Source organism: Trachinotus anak, unplaced genomic scaffold (assembly GCF_046630095.1).
Source record: "Trachinotus anak isolate AG129_WGS33_773 ecotype Australia unplaced genomic scaffold, CSIRO_AGI_Tana_v1 ptg000008l, whole genome shotgun sequence".
In the NCBI taxonomy this organism is placed as follows: Eukaryota; Metazoa; Chordata; class Actinopteri; order Carangiformes; family Carangidae; genus Trachinotus; species Trachinotus anak.
In genome coordinates, this window is record NW_027273859.1 from 19,038,830 (window position 1) to 19,059,127 (window position 20,298).

At 41.4% G+C, this 20,298-nt stretch overlaps 4 protein-coding genes across 7 annotated transcripts; 2 read left to right on the forward strand and 2 right to left on the reverse strand.

Annotated features, from left to right (window-relative positions):
• Positions 1–119: 119 nt before the first annotated feature.
• On the forward strand, positions 120–4,112 carry LOC139624277 (betaine--homocysteine S-methyltransferase 1-like). Its single transcript, XM_071483274.1, has 8 exons — positions 120–240; positions 1,288–1,420; positions 1,569–1,681; positions 1,944–2,135; positions 2,225–2,372; positions 2,903–3,085; positions 3,291–3,519; positions 3,619–4,112. Exons 1-8 carry the CDS (start codon positions 223–225, stop codon positions 3,794–3,796), a joined length of 1,194 nt encoding a protein of 397 aa, XP_071339375.1. The 5' UTR covers positions 120–222; the 3' UTR covers positions 3,797–4,112.
• A 1,303-nt stretch (positions 4,113–5,415) lies between these two features.
• kgd4 (alpha-ketoglutarate dehydrogenase subunit 4) lies at positions 5,416–8,409 on the forward strand. Of its 3 annotated transcripts, XM_071483282.1 has the most exons (6): positions 5,416–5,443; positions 5,639–5,759; positions 5,884–6,114; positions 7,227–7,290; positions 7,573–7,766; positions 7,884–8,409. In XM_071483282.1, the coding sequence occupies exons 3-6, from the start codon at positions 6,061–6,063 to the stop codon at positions 7,899–7,901; spliced, it is 330 nt and encodes a 109-aa protein (XP_071339383.1). In that variant the 5' UTR covers positions 5,416–5,443; positions 5,639–5,759; positions 5,884–6,060; the 3' UTR covers positions 7,902–8,409. The 3 variants fall into 3 exon arrangements, with proteins under 3 accessions (XP_071339383.1, XP_071339382.1, XP_071339384.1); XM_071483281.1 differs by lacking the exon at positions 5,416–5,443 and having other exon boundaries at positions 5,466–5,759; XM_071483283.1 differs by lacking the exon at positions 5,416–5,443 and having other exon boundaries at positions 5,466–5,741.
• A 117-nt stretch (positions 8,410–8,526) lies between these two features.
• pdxp (pyridoxal (pyridoxine, vitamin B6) phosphatase) lies at positions 8,527–12,094 on the reverse strand. Its single transcript, XM_071483280.1, has 2 exons — positions 11,308–12,094; positions 8,527–9,686 (listed from the first exon to the last, which is right to left on the reverse strand). Exons 1-2 carry the CDS (start codon positions 11,903–11,905, stop codon positions 9,340–9,342), a joined length of 945 nt encoding a protein of 314 aa, XP_071339381.1. The 5' UTR covers positions 11,906–12,094; the 3' UTR covers positions 8,527–9,339.
• Positions 12,095–12,936: 842 nt separating this feature from the next.
• LOC139624284 (UDP-glucuronosyltransferase 3A1-like) lies at positions 12,937–20,186 on the reverse strand. Of its 2 annotated transcripts, XM_071483292.1 has the most exons (11): positions 18,727–20,186; positions 18,314–18,415; positions 18,080–18,200; positions 17,685–17,848; positions 17,296–17,460; positions 16,596–16,804; positions 16,257–16,402; positions 15,954–16,039; positions 15,554–15,773; positions 15,134–15,446; positions 12,937–14,739 (listed from the first exon to the last, which is right to left on the reverse strand). In XM_071483292.1, exons 1-10 carry the CDS (start codon positions 18,827–18,829, stop codon positions 15,179–15,181), a joined length of 1,584 nt encoding a protein of 527 aa, XP_071339393.1. In that variant the 5' UTR covers positions 18,830–20,186; the 3' UTR covers positions 12,937–14,739; positions 15,134–15,178. The 2 variants fall into 2 exon arrangements, with proteins under 2 accessions (XP_071339393.1, XP_071339392.1); XM_071483291.1 differs by having other exon boundaries at positions 12,937–15,446; positions 18,727–20,185.
• Positions 20,187–20,298: the final 112 nt, after the last annotated feature.

The window sequence follows — 20,298 nt, forward strand, 5'->3', positions numbered from 1 at the left end:
CCAAACTAGTAGCACACATTCACAATACTCTCATTCAGCTCCAGAGGGGAGGGGAAGGAGTAAACATTGCCATTGTGTAACTTGCCCCTTGCCAATCAGAGCAGCTCTTACCGAAACCCCTCCCCTACGTCAGTGGGATTTATAGAGGCTCTCTGCACCTCTCTAATGTCACTTCAGCTCCTCAAAGTCTGAGCAGTCAGGGGTCCACACAGCTTCAGGATTATGGCACCAGCAAAGAAGGTACGTGTGGAGTTTTGTCTAAAGTATGCTATCAGGACCATCCTGCAGAATGTCCATAGAAAAGTGCTTCTTATTATGGAGTGCCAATAGTAAGATGTGGGATGTCTACTTGAGCTCCAAACTTGGGGGGGGGGGGGCTGCTGGGGGAGACACTGCATATTTATGGTTGTGTTTTTGTGTGGTGTGTATTCTGGGCAGAGGGCTACAGCCTTCCTTATGTATCTTCTGCACAACTGGCGTGTCAGGTCACATTTCTCTGCTTCCAACTGCTCCCAGAGCGATAGGAGCAATAACACCACTATGCAGATATAAAAAAGTGACTTTAAAAACATCTTGATGAAAACTCCTCTGGACCTCTCACTGTCACTCTTGTCGTATTATTGTAGAATTTCTAAGATTCGTCCGGTGCATTTTTTTTTTTTTACTTTCAAATCTGACTCTCAGTGTGGGATCTGGCAAGGGTTCATGACATGAGGGCACACCAGATGGAACTTTTCTTAGATTCAAATACATAAATTGATAAATAATAATATAGATTGATAAATAAATAATTAAGAATATCCAGTGCCACTGCAGAGAATTCAAAAATCTTTACATTGATTGTTACTTGCTCAAGAGTTTGCACTTCATGACTGAATTTAATTGCAAATGCATTTTACGCATGCAAAGTCTAAGGTGTAATAAATAAAGGCTTTTCAGAGTGAGGCGGCCTAAATGGTTACACAAAGTCTGAATTTTTACTTTAACAGCGAAGCATACCGGAATGAAAAGGTGCGGGTCTATCAGTCAGTAGAAGCAGTGCAGCTGTTCTCAGACATGTGCTGTTCTTGATGACTCAGAGTCGTGGGTGGGGGGTTGGGCACTGAACTTGGGGAACCACTTTGCAAGAGGCATAATGCATAGATATACATTAATATCAGCTGCGGTCAGGTGTTTTTGGAATGAAAACCTGCAGACCCTTTGGCCTCAGTGGCTCATCTCCAATCTGACTGATCTAGTCATATTCAGTCTACATCATGCCGAGCTCACACTGATCCATCATCACAGGGAATCTTGGAGCGTCTTAACGCTGGCGAGATCGTGATTGGCGATGGAGGTTTCGTGTTTGCCCTGGAGAAGAGAGGCTACGTGAAGGCTGGTCCCTGGACCCCTGAGGCCGCTGCAGAGCACCCTGAAGCAGGTGGGGATAAGCTTTTTTACCAACTTTAATACTCTATTTCAACTTCAAATGGCTTCTTCACTGTCACTCTTTATGCATTGTGAGTCATACTTTAGATTTGCTAATATGTTTGTCTTATAATGCAATCTGTTTATTTGAATATTCTCAGTGAGACAGCTGCACAGGGAGTTCCTGAGGGCCGGGGCCAACGTTATGCAGACCTTCACCTTCTACGCCAGTGATGACAAACTGGAGAACAGAGGCAACAAGCTCACCTTCACTGTAAGTCAAATGGAACATCACCCCACTTTCATAGGAATAAGCAGAGTATAGAATAAAAATATCATCTGTGCATGGAAAACAGGTGAACAGGAATTCCTTTATGAAGATATGTCACTCACAAAGTAATGTAGAAGCAATCTTAAAAACTGGTCATCTTAATTTCCACTCTTTACAGAGATACCAGTCACATTATTTAACATGTACGAGGGTCGTCTGTTTGATTTTTACCTTTGTTTCACCATGAATCGGCTTCTTTCTGCAGGGAGCTCAGATCAACGAGGCCGCCTGCGATTTGGCCCGTGAGGTTGCCAATGAGGGCGACGCCATGGTTGCCGGAGGAGTGTGTCAGACTCCATCCTACCTGAGCTGCAAGAGTGAGACTGAAGTGAAGGCCATCTTCAAGAAACAGCTGGATGTGTTCATCAAGAAAGACGTGGACTTCCTGATTGCTGAGGTAGAGTTAACCATAGAGGCAACTGAATTTATTCCTTTCTAACATTACGTTAAGAGAAACGTGGTTTGACTGGTACCTCCGTCCTCCAGTACTTTGAGCATGTTGAAGAGGCCGTGTGGGCTGTGGAGGTGCTGAAGGAGACTGGAAAGCCAGTGGCTGCTTCTATGTGTATCGGACCAGAGGGAGACATGCACGGTGTCTCTCCTGCAGAGTGTGCTGTCAGGCTGGTGAAGGCCGGTGGGTTCAGTTCTCTTCATTATACCCATGCAACTTGCTGTTGGTCTATGTCAACTATAAAGAGATAGCACAAACCTTTCTTAATAGATTATCTAAATAGTCATTGGAATTCTGGTTTTTGATAGCAAGAAGTAAATATAAGAGAAGCATGGTATTTGAGATTCAACTTTAAACTTGTTCATATTAGCTCATCTAGTCCTAACATGACCTCTCTGTGGTGTGACTAGGCAGTGTTTATTATGATAGCAAGGACAGCTCTAACTGGTAGACATGAGATATGACAAGGGTTTTTAGTCTATATGGATTAAAGAATGGGACCAGCCCACATCCCAAAACTGTGTCCAGTGGATGTTATGTCCAGTCACAGACTCTGAAACGTTGACCGTTAAAAGGAATGAACCAAATTCTAAATGTCTTATATAGATTCAACACAAACCTTGCAACCACAGCTGACAACAGTTAGTGTTGTTTTTCCTACTTGTGTTCTTATCAGTAACAGTCAGCTCACACCAATGCATGTTCCTCTGTAGGTGCCCAGATTGTTGGTGTCAACTGCCACTTTGACCCCATGACCTGTGTGAAGGCTGTTAAGATGATGAAGGAGGGAGTGGAGAAGGCTGGGCTGAAGGCTCACTACATGGTGCAGCCCCTGGCATACCACACCCCCGACTGCAACTGTCAGGGATTCATCGATCTGCCTGAGTTCCCCTTCGGTAATAAAACACTGAGTTGCATTTAAATTTCACCATTCAGTTACTGTAATCATGTATTAAATTACAACATAAAAATAATACTTTATATACGCTGCTGTGCTGCATTACACTGTGGCAATGTCAACCATTCCACACAGAAATACACGATTGCACCAAAAGCAACCAACCTGCGATCATAGGTATATAACAGTGAATCTTCTGTCAGGTCTGGAGCCCAGGATCCTGACCCGCTGGGACATGCACAAGTACGCCAGAGAGGCCTACAATGCTGGCATTCACTTCATTGGCGGCTGCTGTGGATTTGAGCCTTATCACATCAGGGCTGTGGCAGAGGAGCTGGCCCCTGAGAGAGGCAGCCTCCCAGCTGCATCTGAGAAGCACGGCAACTGGGGTGCTGGTCTGGAGATGCACACCAAGCCCTGGGTCAGAGCCAGGTATGTTCATCTGTCACTCAGTGAAATGTGAAATACTGGCTCCTCAGTATCAGTGAGTGGCAACAGGTACGAGTGTTCTTGTATTTGTGTCTCTTTCAGAGCCCGTCGTGACTACTGGGAGAACCTGAGGCCAGCTTCCGGCCGTCCCCAGTGTCCCTCCATGTCTGTCCCTGATGGCTGGGGTGTTACTAAGGGCCATTCTGATCTCATGCAGCAGAGAGAGGCCACCTCTCAGGACCAACTCAAGCAGCTGTTCAACAGGTCAAAGACCAACTGAGTCAGTCTGTCTCCTTCAGACCTGGCAGCAGAGCTGAGTCAAACAGCCGTGATGTGGAGCTGCTGATGCTGCACAGTGGTTTTCACTCTCTGTAAACAGTGCTCCACCTAACAAACACAATGTCAGGGGCAGAATCCTCACTTGGGACTGGCGCTGTTCTGTACATCTGTTGATTGTAAAACTGAAGTTTGTGTGCAGCCACAGTGGTATCTCAAGTTAGGAGTCGGCGCATGTTAAGATCGGGACCTTTTTGTTTTCCATGACTCTGGACCAGTTTGTTTAATAAAAGAAGATCAAATAAAATGTGAATTGGTTACTCTACTGTATTTTTTTGCTGTGGGTGGGTGGGTGTGAGAAAGCAGGGTGGGGGGTATTTTCTATCTCTGCTTTATCAGCACCATCATCTGTAGCTGTTGATCATTGTACCATGCACACAAACAAATGTGTTATCCAGGGTGCGAATTATATTAAATGTTAAATGGATATTCTATTAAATTATAATTAAATTATATTAAATTAAATAATGTAAACATTAAATTAAATTGATATTAAATGTTTCAACAGTCCAAGCTTTAAACAGGGGGGTCAGACCCCCCTGCCCTCCATTGGAATCCTGGAGAAAAATCGAATTAAGGAGAAAAATCCTGTTTTTTTGAATTAACAACATATCGAAAACAACTATTAATGCATGGACAAATATAATGTAGACTTCAACATGTTCAAGCTTCAAAGCATGAATTAGATCTGGATTACATCCAGTAGATGGCGGTATTATAGTATCATGGCCCATATACTTGACCACGTTTACAAAGAGCATTGTGGAAAAGATGCTCCAACAGCTAGCAGTACCCTTTATTTCAAGTGTTCCCAGAATTTTAGTCTGCACAAAGCAATTAAGTCTTGCTCGACAGTACTTCCTGTTCAAAGGTGGTATATTTGTATTAAAGGGGTACTCCATTGAGTCTAAAAGATCAGATTAAGATCAGTTTACTCTTCACTGAAGAGTATTACTCAGCATTTTTTATGCTGTATATGTGACCTATTATATATGTATTATGTATATGCTATTTACTTGTGCCATGACTGGATTACCAACAATGCAAAGTGGGCAATAGCCCAGGGGCACTAGATGCACAGGGGTGCCTAAAGCCCCTGCTTTACTCTCTGGTAGACTCTTTATGTCATCATAATTTGTTTCATCGCAGGACTGCAACCAAAGATCATTTTTCACAACTGATCAACTGCTTAATCAATTGATTCATATATATATATATATATATATATATATATATATACTTTGTCAAAGAACCCAAGAATTTAGAGTTTACTATTGTAGAAAACTGGGAAACTGGCAAATATGGTATTTTTATTTCAAAAATGACTTAATCAATCACCAAAATTCTTGTCATGTCAGCTTGAAAGTACTTGGTTCGTTTCTGGGTGTCTGAGGCAAAAATGAAAATAATCATGCAGTAGCATGGATGTATTAGATGACTTAGTGTATTTAAAGCGCACTGAGTTTCCTGGTAGTGACACATCTTCTCATATAAAAGATCTCTGCTGCTTTTCTCGTCTTTGATTGGACGAGCTTCGACCACCTGATCCAGTGACCCTTTTCTCAGAGGGCGAAGTGAAATTAAAGATAGGGTATGATATTTGTCTTTGCTCAGCACAGTGGTCCTGTATTGACATGTTCAGTCATCACACAGACATTATTCTTGCCATGTATTCGCTTTACGGGGAATAAAACTCTCTGGAGCCTTACAGGACCTCGACTGGATTTGCTTTGTAGCGGAATAAGGTCTTTGATTTGTCTATTTTTGTGTGTCCTTGTTTTGACAGGAGGCTAACTTACAACCCGGACGGATTTAGGCTGTAGCATGGCCTGAGAACTGGCCTAGCGGGACATTCACACATTCATCGGCTGCTGGCCACAATCACTAAGGTGCAGATACAGCTAGAGGTAAGGTGCAGCTGATAATAGACTCCACATTTTAAGGTCAAATTATGAATTAACATCTGCTGGTCTTAAATATATTTATTAATATGAGTAACCTTAGTCTTGTATTGTTACCTGTCATCTTTAGGCTGTAGCAGGCAGGCACATTTCCCCTCTGCACTATTACCATAACCTGCATCCTGCGCACCACGGTGTATGTTATGGTGTAAGCTTCGTTGTGTAGCGTAGCAACGGCGCCATCTTGTGGTGTGTTTGGACAACTACAAGGAGCTTTTCATACCGGAAGTGAATCTGTGAGGTCGTCATGGGGAGCAAAGTCAGCTCCAAAATGGCAGCTCCAGCCGCTCGAGTTATTCAGGTAACGTTGCCCCCGGGGTTTTAATTACCCTGGACATGTATGTGTTGTGCTCTGAAGTGTAGGACATAAAGTGTCGCTTGTGTTTTCTGTTGTTCTGCATGGTTTGAGCGCCGGTGGCGGTGAGGCCTCTTAGGGTGACAAATCCTCGTACCCTTGTTGATGTCCTTGTTTCACCGCAAACTCACAGTCATGTCATGTATTTACTCCTGTTGAGGCAGAAGCAGAAACGCCTTTTACTGGCTATGTGGATGTTAAAGTTAAGCGATATGTTCACTGTTTTGGCTGCGGCATTAGCCCAGTCTGTCACTGCAGCAGTCACATCTGTTGAGGAGGTAGCTAACTTTGTCCAGAGCTGATATTGACCTAAAATAGCCACAGGACAGAAAGGGACAGAAAACAAATTGTCGATAGTTATTCAGTCATTTTGTCCTGTCCTCTCGCTTAAAAGCTTTGTTTCCCAGTAGCTGTACACACAGTCTGAGTTGGGACTGTTTTCATTATTGATTCATCTTTTGGTTATTTTTTTTTTTTCCATTAGTCGGTAATTTGCTTATTAGTGTCTGATGCTGTCGTCTGATTTGCTTTGTGTTCTTCAAACTAATGTTCAATATCCAAATATATTCAGTTTACAGGGATATAAGTGAGTGAAATGTAGCAAGTAATTGCTTTAGAGAAGATTTTTGAGAAATGACTTAGACTGTTAACCAGTCAGCCAACTTTTTGTGTGGTAATCTTTTTCTGTTGGTTAAATGAACCAGTTGAGTTACTTAAAATATCAGCTCCTTTATGGATGAGAACACCTGTACTTTTAGCTACATTTTCTGCCTCAGCTGTCACAATTTGAAGCTCCATCATTAACAGATCAAAACCAAAACCACAAAGAAACCACCATACTTGTTTTAGGTATCTGTTACTGAGACACTGGTGGCAGCTTCTTTAAAATCTATCAAATCTCAAGATCTAAACCTGAGACTGTCTGCATATATAGGTCAGATATAACATGTGGGAGGTGGGAGAATACAGTATGTTTCTTGATTTTGATGAACCGACCTGTTAACTTACCTGTAAGTGTTAAATGACACAGCTGCCTGATTTTCTGTGTGTTTCCTCAGGCCGTACGGCCTCATGCTCCTCTAATCAAGTTCCCCAACAGACAAGGGATGCCTAGGCCTAATGGTGAGTCTGCTCTAAAACCTGCCCTATATGCTCTTTGTTATGTATTCAGTGTCTTCTCTACTAGTTTGTTTTGCGGTGAAGTTTCTCATTTTTGTCCCTAACTGCCGAGTAGTAGTTTTAAGTTCAGGTTTTTTCAGCAAGGTCTCTCCAGTTTGGCAAATTATAGATTTTTAAGATCAGACATTTTTTACAGTGTCCTTTTACACTATACCGATGATTTATGATCGTTTAGGTTTTTCCTGAATTGCATGACAGAAATAATTTTTTCCCTTCCTTTTCTAGCCCAAGAGGCATTGAAAACATTAGCAGTTAACTTTCCACAACACAACGCAACCCCTTCAGCCGCAGCAGCGCCTCCGTTATCGAGACCTATTACCCCAATCCCTGGCACGCCAGACACGCTGGCCTCTATTCAGTTACTCCCTGCAAGGTACCGCAGGAGACCGTTGGCAGTGGATGAAATGGACTACATCCAGGTGAGGGGTAGAACTGACCACCTACATACTAGACTGTGTCCAGAGCATTTAGACTGAATAAGTTGGCCCTGTTAAACCAAACAGATTTGTAATCTTTTTTTTTTTTCTTTTCCACAGCGTGGTGGGCCAGAGTGACATGAAGCAACTCAATCAATTCAACCAAAGTCCTTATCTGTTGGAGATCAGTGTGTGTCTTTTAATGTTCCTCAGCACAAGAGAACCTAATGCCACATGAGACATGATGTAGAATAAAGTATTGCATAAATCCTGTTAAAATGTACATATGTTTATTTTTTAGATGTTAAATCTTGATTGTATTTCATAGATTCTGGGTTTTCCTTATTTACTGTACTTGCGCCACAACTATACCTTACAGACTTGTTTTTGTTAAACCTTGGTTTTAACAATATACCAGCTCCAGATTTTTAATTTTGTCTTATAATTTGTCTGAACTTCACTTGCAATACCACCATACCCAAATCCAACTATGAGGCTTTGGTTCATAGAAAAAAAAAAACTACTGGAAGGTTCCTTTGCTTTCCACTGTAATAAAACTGAAAAGATGCTGGATGTCACATTGAAATAGTACTGAGTTCATGTGAACTACTGGATTTAAACAATTAAAAAGATCATTGTATTTTGATTGTGGTGTTCTTATCATGCTTGATGTAGATGTGAAGACCCTAAACAAGCAGAAGAAAAGGACTTTTGCAACAACAGGACATCATTGTCTTCAACAGATGAACAACATCATACAGACTTAATTTTAAGTATTTATTGTGGTTACCGTAGTTGGCATGCTCTATATGGTAAACATTAACAACATTGAAATTTCACAACAGTGCGGTATGATTGGCCACTTTTAATGTGCAGCTGCTTTCCTAACTATAAGATCAGTTCAGTAAGCTGTTAATCACTCAGATGAATATTGGCACAAGTAGTTCAGACATGACAGAAAGGCCAAAAGTGAAAATACACTTCACTTGTCTGACTGGCAGATTGTCGTTTCAGTGTCTACCAGAGCTGAGAAAAGCTCACACACTTTATTTTCTCCCCTTTAGCATGAATTAAGTCAAGAAGTCACACCGAGGCAAATATGTATGAGGAGACAATTCTGTGTTGGTAAGCACACGTCTGCCTCTTTGGCAGAAAATAAAATAACCAGCTCCTAAACACATGAATTCCATTACAGAACAATTCATGGCTTTACAAAAATACCTCTTAATGTTCAAAACCCCAATATCAAACACGACCTATGAACTTCATGAACAAGAAAGTGCAGTATATTCATATATAAACACTTACAGCAACAAGAACTGCCAAGTCACAAATGGGCACAACACTATAAGAAACACTGAGGTATGCACTGGATTACTGTGATTATTTTGAGGAGAATATTCTGGCCTAAGCATTTCTTGGTCACATCAAACAGCGCCTTGGTACTGAGGAACACTGATGGGTTTTGATAACTGTGGATTGGAACGAGTGTTTTTTTTTGCAAACGCAGACTAAACATTGCACTTGAAATGTAGTAGAAGCAATCTGCGCTCCATACTAGAGGCGAAAGGACTCATCAATTGCTCTGTTCGTCCAGTTCCTCAAAAGCAGGTAAGAAATCAGCAATGGTGTCCACCACATAGTCGGGCACCAAGCTGTGGTTGGTGGTCAGCTCACTATTCCTGTACTCCTGGGCCTCCTCGATCTGAGACACGCCGGTGAGGGTGAGCATGGTGTCGAGGCCGCAGTTGGACCCGAACAGCATGTCTGTCTCCAAGCGGTCCCCGACCATCAGGCACTGGGCAGGGTCGACCCCCCTGAACTGACTGGAGATGCACTCAAACATGAAGCGGCTGGGCTTGCCGATCACAGTGGCCTTGCGGCCTGAGGACACCTCCAGGGCTGCAGTGAGGGAGCCAGAACCTGCCGGGGGTTAAGATAAGAGAAAGGTCAGATGAAAGTGTATCTTACAGAGACATCCTGTCCCTCTCCTTCAGTTATGTTTGGAGGCAAATGAGATATTGTGTGTTGTGCGTCACTATCTGCAGTGATTATTTTGTCTTTGTGCCACAGCAACACACACATTTTGTCGCATACACCAGCACAAGAGACAGATGCAGGGAGATTTATTCTGCAATGTTAATTAATGGTTTTAATTATGTGACAGTGGTTTTGCAAGTGCTAACCCACTGCTGCTAATCTCACACAGTACAGCACACAAAAGGCTTTATTACTTTCAGATTTTGTAATGCAGTATTGCAATTTTCCAGGGAGCCACCGGTTTCAGTTCATTTCAGTGCAACTTTAAAATCGATTTGCAGGTTCCTGAAACTTAAGATGGATCAGGCAAAACTGGCAATTGCCCTGGGGCCTCACACTTCCTGGGACCCTGACGCTTTGTGTCAGTTGATTTTTGATTACTTTTGATTACTCCATACACACACACACTGCTGAGGCTAAAGCTATTCAGGCAAGTCCTGCATTATTGCATAATCTTTTCAATATTTTGGAGGGCAATTTTTGTCTTTGTGACTGTAGGGAGGTGACAGGAAATGAGAGGAGAGAGGCAGCAAAGACCCCAGGCTGAACTTGAACCAGGGCTCTTAAGATTAAATGGTGAGTATCTTAAACCCTTCAGGCCACCAGGCTGCTATGTTATCACCTAATGTTGAGACCCTGCAAAATAGTTTTAATACCTGTAAAATATCACTTTGTGCTGCACTTACATGATGCACATTCATTCCTAAATAAATATGTGTTAACACAAACTGACACAGACCTGTGGCCAGATGCTATTTCAGCACAGGGGTACTGCTTAGTGTCCTGGACTCTAGGCTAAATGTACTCTCATGAAGCTGCCATGTGTAGCCTGTTGCATGTAGTGTACATGGTAGGCCCCTTGCAGATGATGGGGTACATCAACAATGTACACAGAATGAGAAGAATGGCAGTCAATGCCCCCACCCTCCCAGCAAACACCATGTCTGTTTGTATTTTTCACAAAAGAAGTGTTTAATGCAGCAGAAATGCAGCTAGAATGTGCAGCTTAACCTTTACTCCGAAGTTCTGCTGTTGGTTGTTGAAAATATTGTGTTTATGCTGGACATAAAGAGTGGCTGTCGAAAGCCCAGATCGGCCTGTCACTGCAGATTCACACCAACAGCCTCTTCACAGATATACAAAATACCAAAAGGAGCATATAATTATAATATGTCACTCACTTAAATTGCTTTTCTAATATATAATAAAGATTACTGCATCTGAAGTATAGGTACAATGTGCAGCTGTATTTAAAAAAAATACTGTATGAAGTAATAATTAATATCAAACTGAGGCTCTGGCTCAGGGCCCTTTGACCCCTTTGCGTGTGGGCCTGTGCTCAGTAGGCCCTATCATAAATCTATCCCTGTTGGCAATAATACAATGTCCAATTACACTGGAAAGGTCCTGCACTTTCCTGAGTCGAGCAGGACTGTGCAGAGCTGGACCTCAATGACCTGGATTAAACCGAGCCAGGCTTCAATGAGCATCACCGCCGCCATACCTGGGAGTATCCTTCCACCTGACAGAGGGTGCCAGGGGTCGTTGTCGGTGGCCAGGAACAGACACTCCGGGTCCTTCAGGTAGCACGAAGCTTTGGCCAGTTTGAGAAAAGTCAGTTTATCGTCATGTCCCACCAGCACCGCCTTGACGTCCGGAGCCAAGGCGCAGTCGTAGATGGTGGCGTCCGGATCATCCGCCTCCTCCACGCAGGGGATGCCCGCCTCCTGCAGCTCCCTGCGCAGTCCGTCGCAGCCGATGACGAACACCTGGCCGCAGACCTTGACGACGTCTCTCAGGTAGAGAGCCGAGCAGTAGGACGAGCTGAAGATCTGCTCCAGCATCACGTCGGTGAAGCCCAGCCGGTAAAACTTGTGCACATAATTCTCCCGGGGCCTGGTGCAGTTGTTGGTGACGAACACCACGTTTTTTCCGTGTCGGATAAGCGAATTCACCACCTTCGCCGCGCCCGATATCGCCTTCTCTCCGTGCCATATGACCCCGTCGCAGTCGAAGAGAAAGAAGTCCTTCGCCTCCAACAGATTTCTGATCTGCGGACCTCGAATTTTCTGGCAGCCTTTGAAACCAAAGGCGCCTGCCATCCCGGCTTTTTCCTCGGTTTCTTCCGTGTTTCACCTGCTAGTGATTCCCCATGATGAAAGCTGGGGCATAATGTGGCGAAGACAGCGGGTGAAACGGGATGAAAACAAATCAATGTCAGGAAATCACATTGCAGAGTCCTTGGTTGCGGTTACATACACGGACAGTGGACTACCTAAACATTGACGTCTGGCCACGCCCACGCTGTCAGCATTGACCAATCGGACTGCAGCGCTCTGACCAATCAGATTTGTGTGTGTCACAAGCCTCTTATGAACAACATCCTCTAAAAATTAAATGGCGCCCTCATGGCAGCCGATGGACAATTTTAAATATGACATTTCATTTAAAAAAAAACTTCTGATAAACAGTGCTACGCCGAATAAAACAAGTAGTACTTTTTATAATAAATATAAATTAAAAAAAAAAATAAATTAAAAATTAAAATCCAGATCAATTACTTAAATAAAAGTAGCAATACCACACTCCGTTAGATGTAGAGGTTCTACATGCAAAATACAAAATCAAAATAAAATAAAAGTCTGAAAAAATGTAAAAGTAGTCATTATCAGGGATGGAATATTTAGATCACCAAGTAACAGTAGTAAAAGTCCTGCATTCAAAATCTGCAAAAGTATTATCAGCAAAATATACCAAAAGCAAGTAACATATTAAGTAAAAGTAGCTTACTTTCCCATTATTATATGTATAATAGGGTTATTAACACCAATGCTTTAATATGTGAACTGCAATATTTGTCATATTTAACTACTTTATTAAGTTTTGGCTGAAAAAACTCATTATTATAAAAATATTTGGCCTAAAATACTTGCAGTAAGAATACAGACACCTGTTTTTAATTAAAATCAATATCTTTATTCTAGTGTACATTTTCTGAATTCTTTTAATAAAATAAAATGTAAGGACTCATTTCCAGTCCAAGCTATATAAATGAGGAGAGACTAAATATTTGAAACATCTTGAAATGCAATTCAACCAGAAGCTACAGCCTCCAAAATGCAGCTCTCATATAAAATCTTTATCTGCAAAGTAGCTGAATACAGAGGCCAGAAAAATGGAGTGAATTTAGTGGAGCAGACACATAGGTTATTAACATGCCAGAGCCTAAAAGCTGTCATTTTAACTACAGTATTTAAATAAATGTGCTTTGTTATTTAATTTCTGTGTGACATACAAGTAGTGCTAAAGACTCAGCAGTCTTTTTCTCAGGTCACTAGATGGGGCTCTAACCCACAGACAACACAGATTTGAGCATTAAAAACACAAACTGGTTAAAACCCTAGCAATTCCATTACATACATAACATTCAGGCAGTTATACCCCCACTACAGTGTCTTTCATTTGAACTGTTACTATCTAGGAAATCACTGAGACAATAGCAGAGGTTTACATTGGAGTCTATCAGATTTATTTATTTCCTCTTTGAAATCTCAGTTGTTCTCAGGCCAGTCTTTTATCCTTCAATAATTTCAGAACACATTCAGCCACAAAGCTTTGCTCTCAGTTCCAAATCAACCAGTTCCCACCTTCATTCTGCCATTCATTATTACTGAGACACAACTCATCAAGATGTGAACATGCTACTAGACACGAAACCAGATGTTCACATTTAACACCATGTATGTTGTATTTTTCCCACATTTAGAAAAAAATCAAATCTAAGCTGTTACATCTCTTCCTGAACAAAACCTCTACAACCTTCACATTACTATTAATATTTGTAAATAACATTGTGATGCAATTATCATTACGTCCTTTTACTTTTGATATTGTCACTACAGGATAACTGTTGTTCTGAAAACTGATCCACACAAAGTGTCATGACTGTAAATAAAATGTAGTTGATTGCAATTCCAACTTAAACCAAAATGGAAAAACAGAGCTTTAATTTAAATGCACTTACACTGTTAAAATTACCAAAAGTGTCACAGTTTATCACTGTTTGGACAGTTGTTTCTCCTCTCCTTTGCTTCGTTCTGTTTCTGCCACTTTCCTCTGCTTCATCAAAGTTTGTTTTTTTGCCATTTTCTTTTTTTTTCTTGTCATGCTTTGGCTGCCTTGCTCTGCTTGTCTTGGATTGCGTGTGAGACAGAGGAAGACTCACTGGCACCTGCAACTGCCAGACAAATAGACAAATAAAATGCAGGGAAGGAATGAATGAAAGGACAGCTGAATAGACAAAGAAAAGCCTTCCTAATTGGTCATTATTTCCTTGATAATCTATATTTTCCTCCCTGCTAACCCTCAACACAGATGTGAGGAGTGGGAGAGAGGTCAGAACAGAGAGGGGGGGGGTCCTAAAACGGCCTGGTCTGTCCTCCACACTGGCTTGAGCGCTGACCGTGAACATTGCTGTGTGCTTTTGTGTCTGGTTCAGAGAGTCGAAGGAGACTCAGTGGAAACCAGCAGAGGCGGGTGTGGGGGTCAGAGTTGAGACTTGCAGGTGGTGCTGGTGGTTAATAACTGAAGGGCAGGTAGACCGTAATGCTGCCCCAAACACACACACATATGCACACAGAGAGAATTCAGGTGTATTTTGTAAAGCTCAACATACATTGTTTACTCATTTGTACCTAAACCAGACAATTACAGCACACAAAAGACTCATTTATCTACTATAACGTGCTTTGCTGCCATTTTGAAAACATGCAACAACACAAAAGCACAAAAACATGACTTAATTAGGGTGCATGTGTGTGTGTGTTTGTGTACTGTTTACCACCCCCGCTGTGGTGTGGCCAGGTCAAAACAGCACAGAGGTGTTGGACAATGTGGCACTGCAGTGCAAATGATGTGTCTGGTAGACATGACGGCGCTGGGAGGGGAGAGGGCAGGAAACTTGGCATTAGGGGTATTCCACTGAGGTAAAACTGGAAATTCTTCTGTTTACATACAGTACTCTGTGAAAAGCTAAGCTGAGCAACAGTGTTAATGCCATCAGGGACCACTTTTTCTTTTTAAGTCAAACATTTGTATTTTTTTTTGCTTTGTGTGGCCTCCCATGCGATTATTGACTCTTTTTAAGCTATATTTTTGTTGTTTATTTCTTAATGTAGTTAAAGATGAATTATATGAATCAGTTACAACAAACATGGCTTATTCATTCAACATTTGCAGGATTTAAGGGTAGTAGGGGTCATTTTTCAAAATTTCTCACGTACAGCATGGTATAGCATACAATAAGTCCAAGATAAACAAGTGACACAGACCTGAGGTATAAATCTGAAGTATCTGTGCGGAAACGCTTAGTGCTGCTATTGTATTTTTTTGCGTTTATTCCTGCTACTCTTGTTCCTACAGAAAGTCCAGCAGAGAACTACAGGTCCAAGAAGGCCCAGGGAGAGAAGAAGCGCCAGGTCCAGCAGGTATCTCTGGTACCATGGTTGTGTCAGTGAAGCAGGCCTTAAGTGAGCACCACCTCCACTGTGCAGGATGTGCTCCACCCACTGGATGAGTCGAAGGGCTGGAGGGACAGGATGGGATTTGTGGATCCTGCTAAGGGACAAAGCTGAAGACTTGAACCTAGAAAAGGAGAAATGATTGGGAAAAATGAAGAGAAGTGTGTAGTGACACGCGTCTCTGTACTACTGCTGGAATCACAAATCATGCCCAGCCGTCCTTTCACATACCTGATGTCCTGAATGAGTGTTTGAACAGTGGAGCTGAGCAGTTCCCTGGTGATGTGTGTGGGGTTGATGGTGAGGCCAAGTCCCTTTGTTTCAGCCCTAACCACATTATCAAACTGGTCTCCAAACAGAGGGAGTCCCAGCACTGGAACAGCATGGTACACTGCCTGGAGCAGGCTGTTTTGTCCCCCATGGGTGATAAAGACACGTGCTTGTTCGTGGCCTGAGGTAAACAGAAAGATAGTGTCTGATGGGAATCTATCCAGAAATTCATTGTATTGGGCTTTCAGATAGTCCATAGCACCCAGAATGAACAAGTCTTTTGACATTCTACCATATACTGTGATGGGCCTTTATGTTTATAACAAAAGGTCAGTGTGAGAGAGAGTCAGACTGTTCCTACCCAGCAGGTCATTAAGAGGCAGCCAGTCCACTAGCCTGAGATTTGGAGGTCTGTCCAGGTGAGATGGCCATCGGTCGGGGTCATACCTGCAAACAAAACTCTGTGGGGTAAGAACCTTCCGTAACATCCTGAAAATACCAAGTTTGTTTGTTTGGGGGGCTGATTTAATCTTTTCATGACTTTAAAAAACATATTGTGTGTGTCTTTTGCCCTCTATTTATGTGTTATGTGTTATGTGTATGGAAAACTGAAATGTTATAAAATTATAGTTTTTAAGCCTGCATGAATTTGTCAGGCTTTTACCTCCAGATCACCCCCTGAGGGATCCTGGAGAAACCAGCTACCAGCTCCACAAGCAGAGGGTCCACAGAGACTGAAGAGACCATTGATCCCAGAGTCACAACAATGAAACCTGCTTCTCCAAAACTGGAGATCCACAACTCAAGGTCCTGAGGGATCAAAATGGTAGGGGCATGAGCAATAGAGGAAATATGTAGAGGGGAGTTTGCAGAGTGTGGAGTGAGGAGTAAAAGACCAGAGGTCAGTGTGAGTGAGAAAGATAAAGCGAGGGAAAAAAGACACGTTATTTTGAAATCCTGCATCTAACTAACCTATTTAGATATGTGTATCAAAAAAACAGACCTGTTCCAGAGGCTCTGCAGGTTTATTCAGTAAACCTCCCACCAGCACAGTGTAGGGCATAAGAGGTTGAGGGAACTCCAGTGAAAAGTCAGTGTTGAAGGCCCAGAGTTCAGCTCCTTGGTGTAACTCCTCCAGACCACCAGGGGCTGAGCCTGACTCAAGGTGGCGCTCAGCTACTTCCCTGAATGTTGACCATATAAGTTCCTGGCCTTTTATACAAGACACAATAAAAAAGCACCAACATTGGAAGTCCAATATTTGTGGAATTTCATTCAGATTTAATTCATTTCATGGTAAATATTAGTGGCTACAGCTCTTTCTGGCTCGTTGAAAATAATACAAACAACACATACACAAACAAACACATATACATTTACATATAGCATCAATTACTGTATTTTGATGATGTGCTAAAGGCAGCATGAGTGGATGTTAAACTTAGCTGAAAAAGAAATGTGTGAAATGAGAGATAGGTAGTAAGTGCAAATTTGTAATATGTAGTAATATGGTCGAGCGAGGAGAATGAGATTTGCAAATGAGAATGAGATATGAGAAGATTCAGAGTAAATTCAGTGTATTCATGATAGCTAAAAATGTGCTCATATAGAACAGTGACCGGTTCAGTGCACAATGAAGACATGTGTCACTAATCGAGCCAGGTAATCACACTATGTTATCTCCTATGAAACACTATTCTTACCTACAGGAGCCAGGAAAGAATAAATTAGGTTCTTTGCACGACCCCAGAGGTCCATGTGGTCGGACAGCTGGGAGCTGAAGGCTGGGATGTAGGAGACTGGGCTGGGGAGGGCGATGGACAGAGGACCGTTCAGAGTGCCAGGATAGAAAGCTATATACGGGACACCTGGAGTAAATCAAGAGTAGAGTGGATGGAACTTTTGAACTGCTGTTGATTCATTTGTAGTTATTGATAGATTTATTTAGATTTAGGTTTCGATAAGCACATTTAAATACATCTGCAATATGCAAATAATGTAAGTGAGATGATATTGGTATTGGTATTGTTATTATTAAAGATGTAAAAGGATGATAGTGATTACTACAAAGTGATATGAAGGGCAGATGTACCAAGTCTTTTTGCCAGAATGAAGGAACAGGGGTTAAAAGCGTCAAGGATGGTGATGTCGAAGTATTGCCTCTGGAGGAAAGTTATGATCTCTTCGTCCCCTAACAGCTTGTCACACTGATAGGACAGGTGCCCCATGAAGTTTAGAAAGTTACTAAAGTTATCCCTGAGAGAAAGAGAGAGGAAGGGAACATGGGAAAGTAAGATGAAGGCAGACAGGGAAGCAAGGGGGTTGAGAAATCTGACATAATATAATGCTGTTAGAGACAAATACTTTCATCACGGTCTGCTGTAAAACACAGAGCCTCAAAATGCTGATGGAAAACCAGACTCTAGATCAAAACATGATTGTCTGTTTCTCACAACATAATCATCAATCGTAAAATCTGTGGGATACCTTCCCAGTAAAAACTGTGTTTGTTGCGCCAGGAACCAGCCATTGTATTCTTTAATATATTTCTCTCCTAAGGACCAGGTGCTCATCTGGTAACTGTCCGCACGGCCTTCATAGGAGAAACCTGGGAGGAAGTATTTTACATTAAACATGAAACTAAATCAGAGAAAGAATGAGGGAGAAAGTTGCGCAAAATGTTTTTCCATATCTGTATGTTTGAGTGCATGTACAGTATACCTGTGATAATAGGGTTGCCCAGTTGCAAGAGCATGCGGACCTCATGGCCACGCTGGTGTAAGTTATGAGAAATTTCATCTAATAACAAGTAGTGGCTTCCTCCTTTGGAAGAGTAGATGAGAGGAGATGAGAAGAGAAGAGAGACAAAATGATCTCCAAAAATAACTGCTCTTACTATGCTATCTGAACATATGGATTGCTATTTGCAACATGCTATAAGAATTAACAACGAACACACAAACTGTAGCAAATTTACTTAAAAAAAAAAAATCTGTTACTGTACTTTATTCACTTCATTAGAATTCCCCAGCCTGGCAGTAAGAGCTTTATTCTTCGCATATATCTGAACAAATATTGACACTAAACATCTCAATTACCCCTAATACATGGCAGTTTGACAATCCATTACTCACCAATTAGACAAACCATCAGTATCTTGGCAGACTGAAGTACAGGAAGAGCCAGAAGAGAAAACGACCAAAATACAATCCCCGTGTTGTTGTTATAGTAGCGCATTGTGACCTGCAGCCAAAGTCAGAAATAGTCTTCCAGTTCCAAAATAATAAACTCTAATGAAAGCCTTCCTGTGTGAACAACACTTCCTTGTGACAAAATCCGCCCTGGTAACTCCGTGATTCAGCAACAGAGTGAAATTCAGTGAGTAACCAGGAAAGAAAGGTCCAAAAACAAACCAAACGGAAAAATTCCCACAAGAAATCAGCAGGATAAAATACAGTATTACCAACATAAAATGCTCTTGGTAAAAAACCTTTTCAGTGTACCCAGTTAGGTCCTGAAAGTCTTCTTTTTTGTCTCATGTCCATTTGAGCCAGGAATAAATTTCTTTTTTTTTTTTTTTTTTTTCAATTGATAGGGAGAAAAATCCCAAATCCTTATCTAGTGTGCCTAAGAAAGTATCCGGTGTGCTTTTTCTTGCCACAGATGGAAAAGTCCAATAGTAAGATGCTGATTCATTCCCTATTATTCAGGAGGTTTTGGATGCAACTATACAAGTATAGCTCTGTCTATATGACATATTTGAGTGGCTCTGTTTTCTCTAAAAGTCAGACACTGAGAAGTCCAAGAGCTCTGGACCTGCAGTGATATTGAAAGGGAGGGAAAGAGTGAAAGTGCAGAGGGACAGGGGAGTGGGAGGTTCCTCCAGCTCCTGTTTGAAATGTTAACAGGAGTTACATTTTCCCAATGCTGCTGCTGACTCCATCAGGAAAGCACTTAATTAATGACAATGATGATATTTGGTGTGACACCCATGATGATGCATTAAGTTGATTTGTCTTAAGTAACAAAAAATAGCTAATAATATTATCTTATTTATATATGTCCTCCTTTTTAAAAAATCTAATTTTTTTCCCATGATCTTATTGACCTTAACACTGCACAGATAATGTACAAAACTATATTTAGGGGCTGTCCAAAAAGCCAAGGTGAGGACAAACATAAAAAGAAGCTGCGTATCTGTCAAAGGGGTAAACCTGTGGATGAGATGTGACAATCAATTATGAATGCATTGTTTACTTAGTAAATAAATAAAAAAAATTTAAACATGGTGGTACATAGGTATAAAACGGAGATACGATTATTAACATAAATGTAGCAATGGAAGCTTTTTTTTATTCTCTTTTTTTTTTTTTTTGGTCAATCATGGTTGTGAAACATTTATTTTCCTTTCGTTTCTCCTTGTTTCTGTTTTCTGCGATTACACACTGACCTGTCGTGAGAGGCTGCCGATTTATATTACATTAAGTAGCAATTGTATGCTACTTTAATTGCTACAGCTTATTGCAAATTAAGTTGCAATAAGATGTAGCTTCAGGCTACACCTTTTTCGACCAATATAGGTGTGCTTCTTTGTTTTGTTTTTTTTGTGTTTTTTGTGTTTGTGTTTTTTTGTGTTTTTTGTGTTTGTGTTTTTATATATATATATAAATAAAAAGTAAAATAAATAAATGTAATTGACATTAACG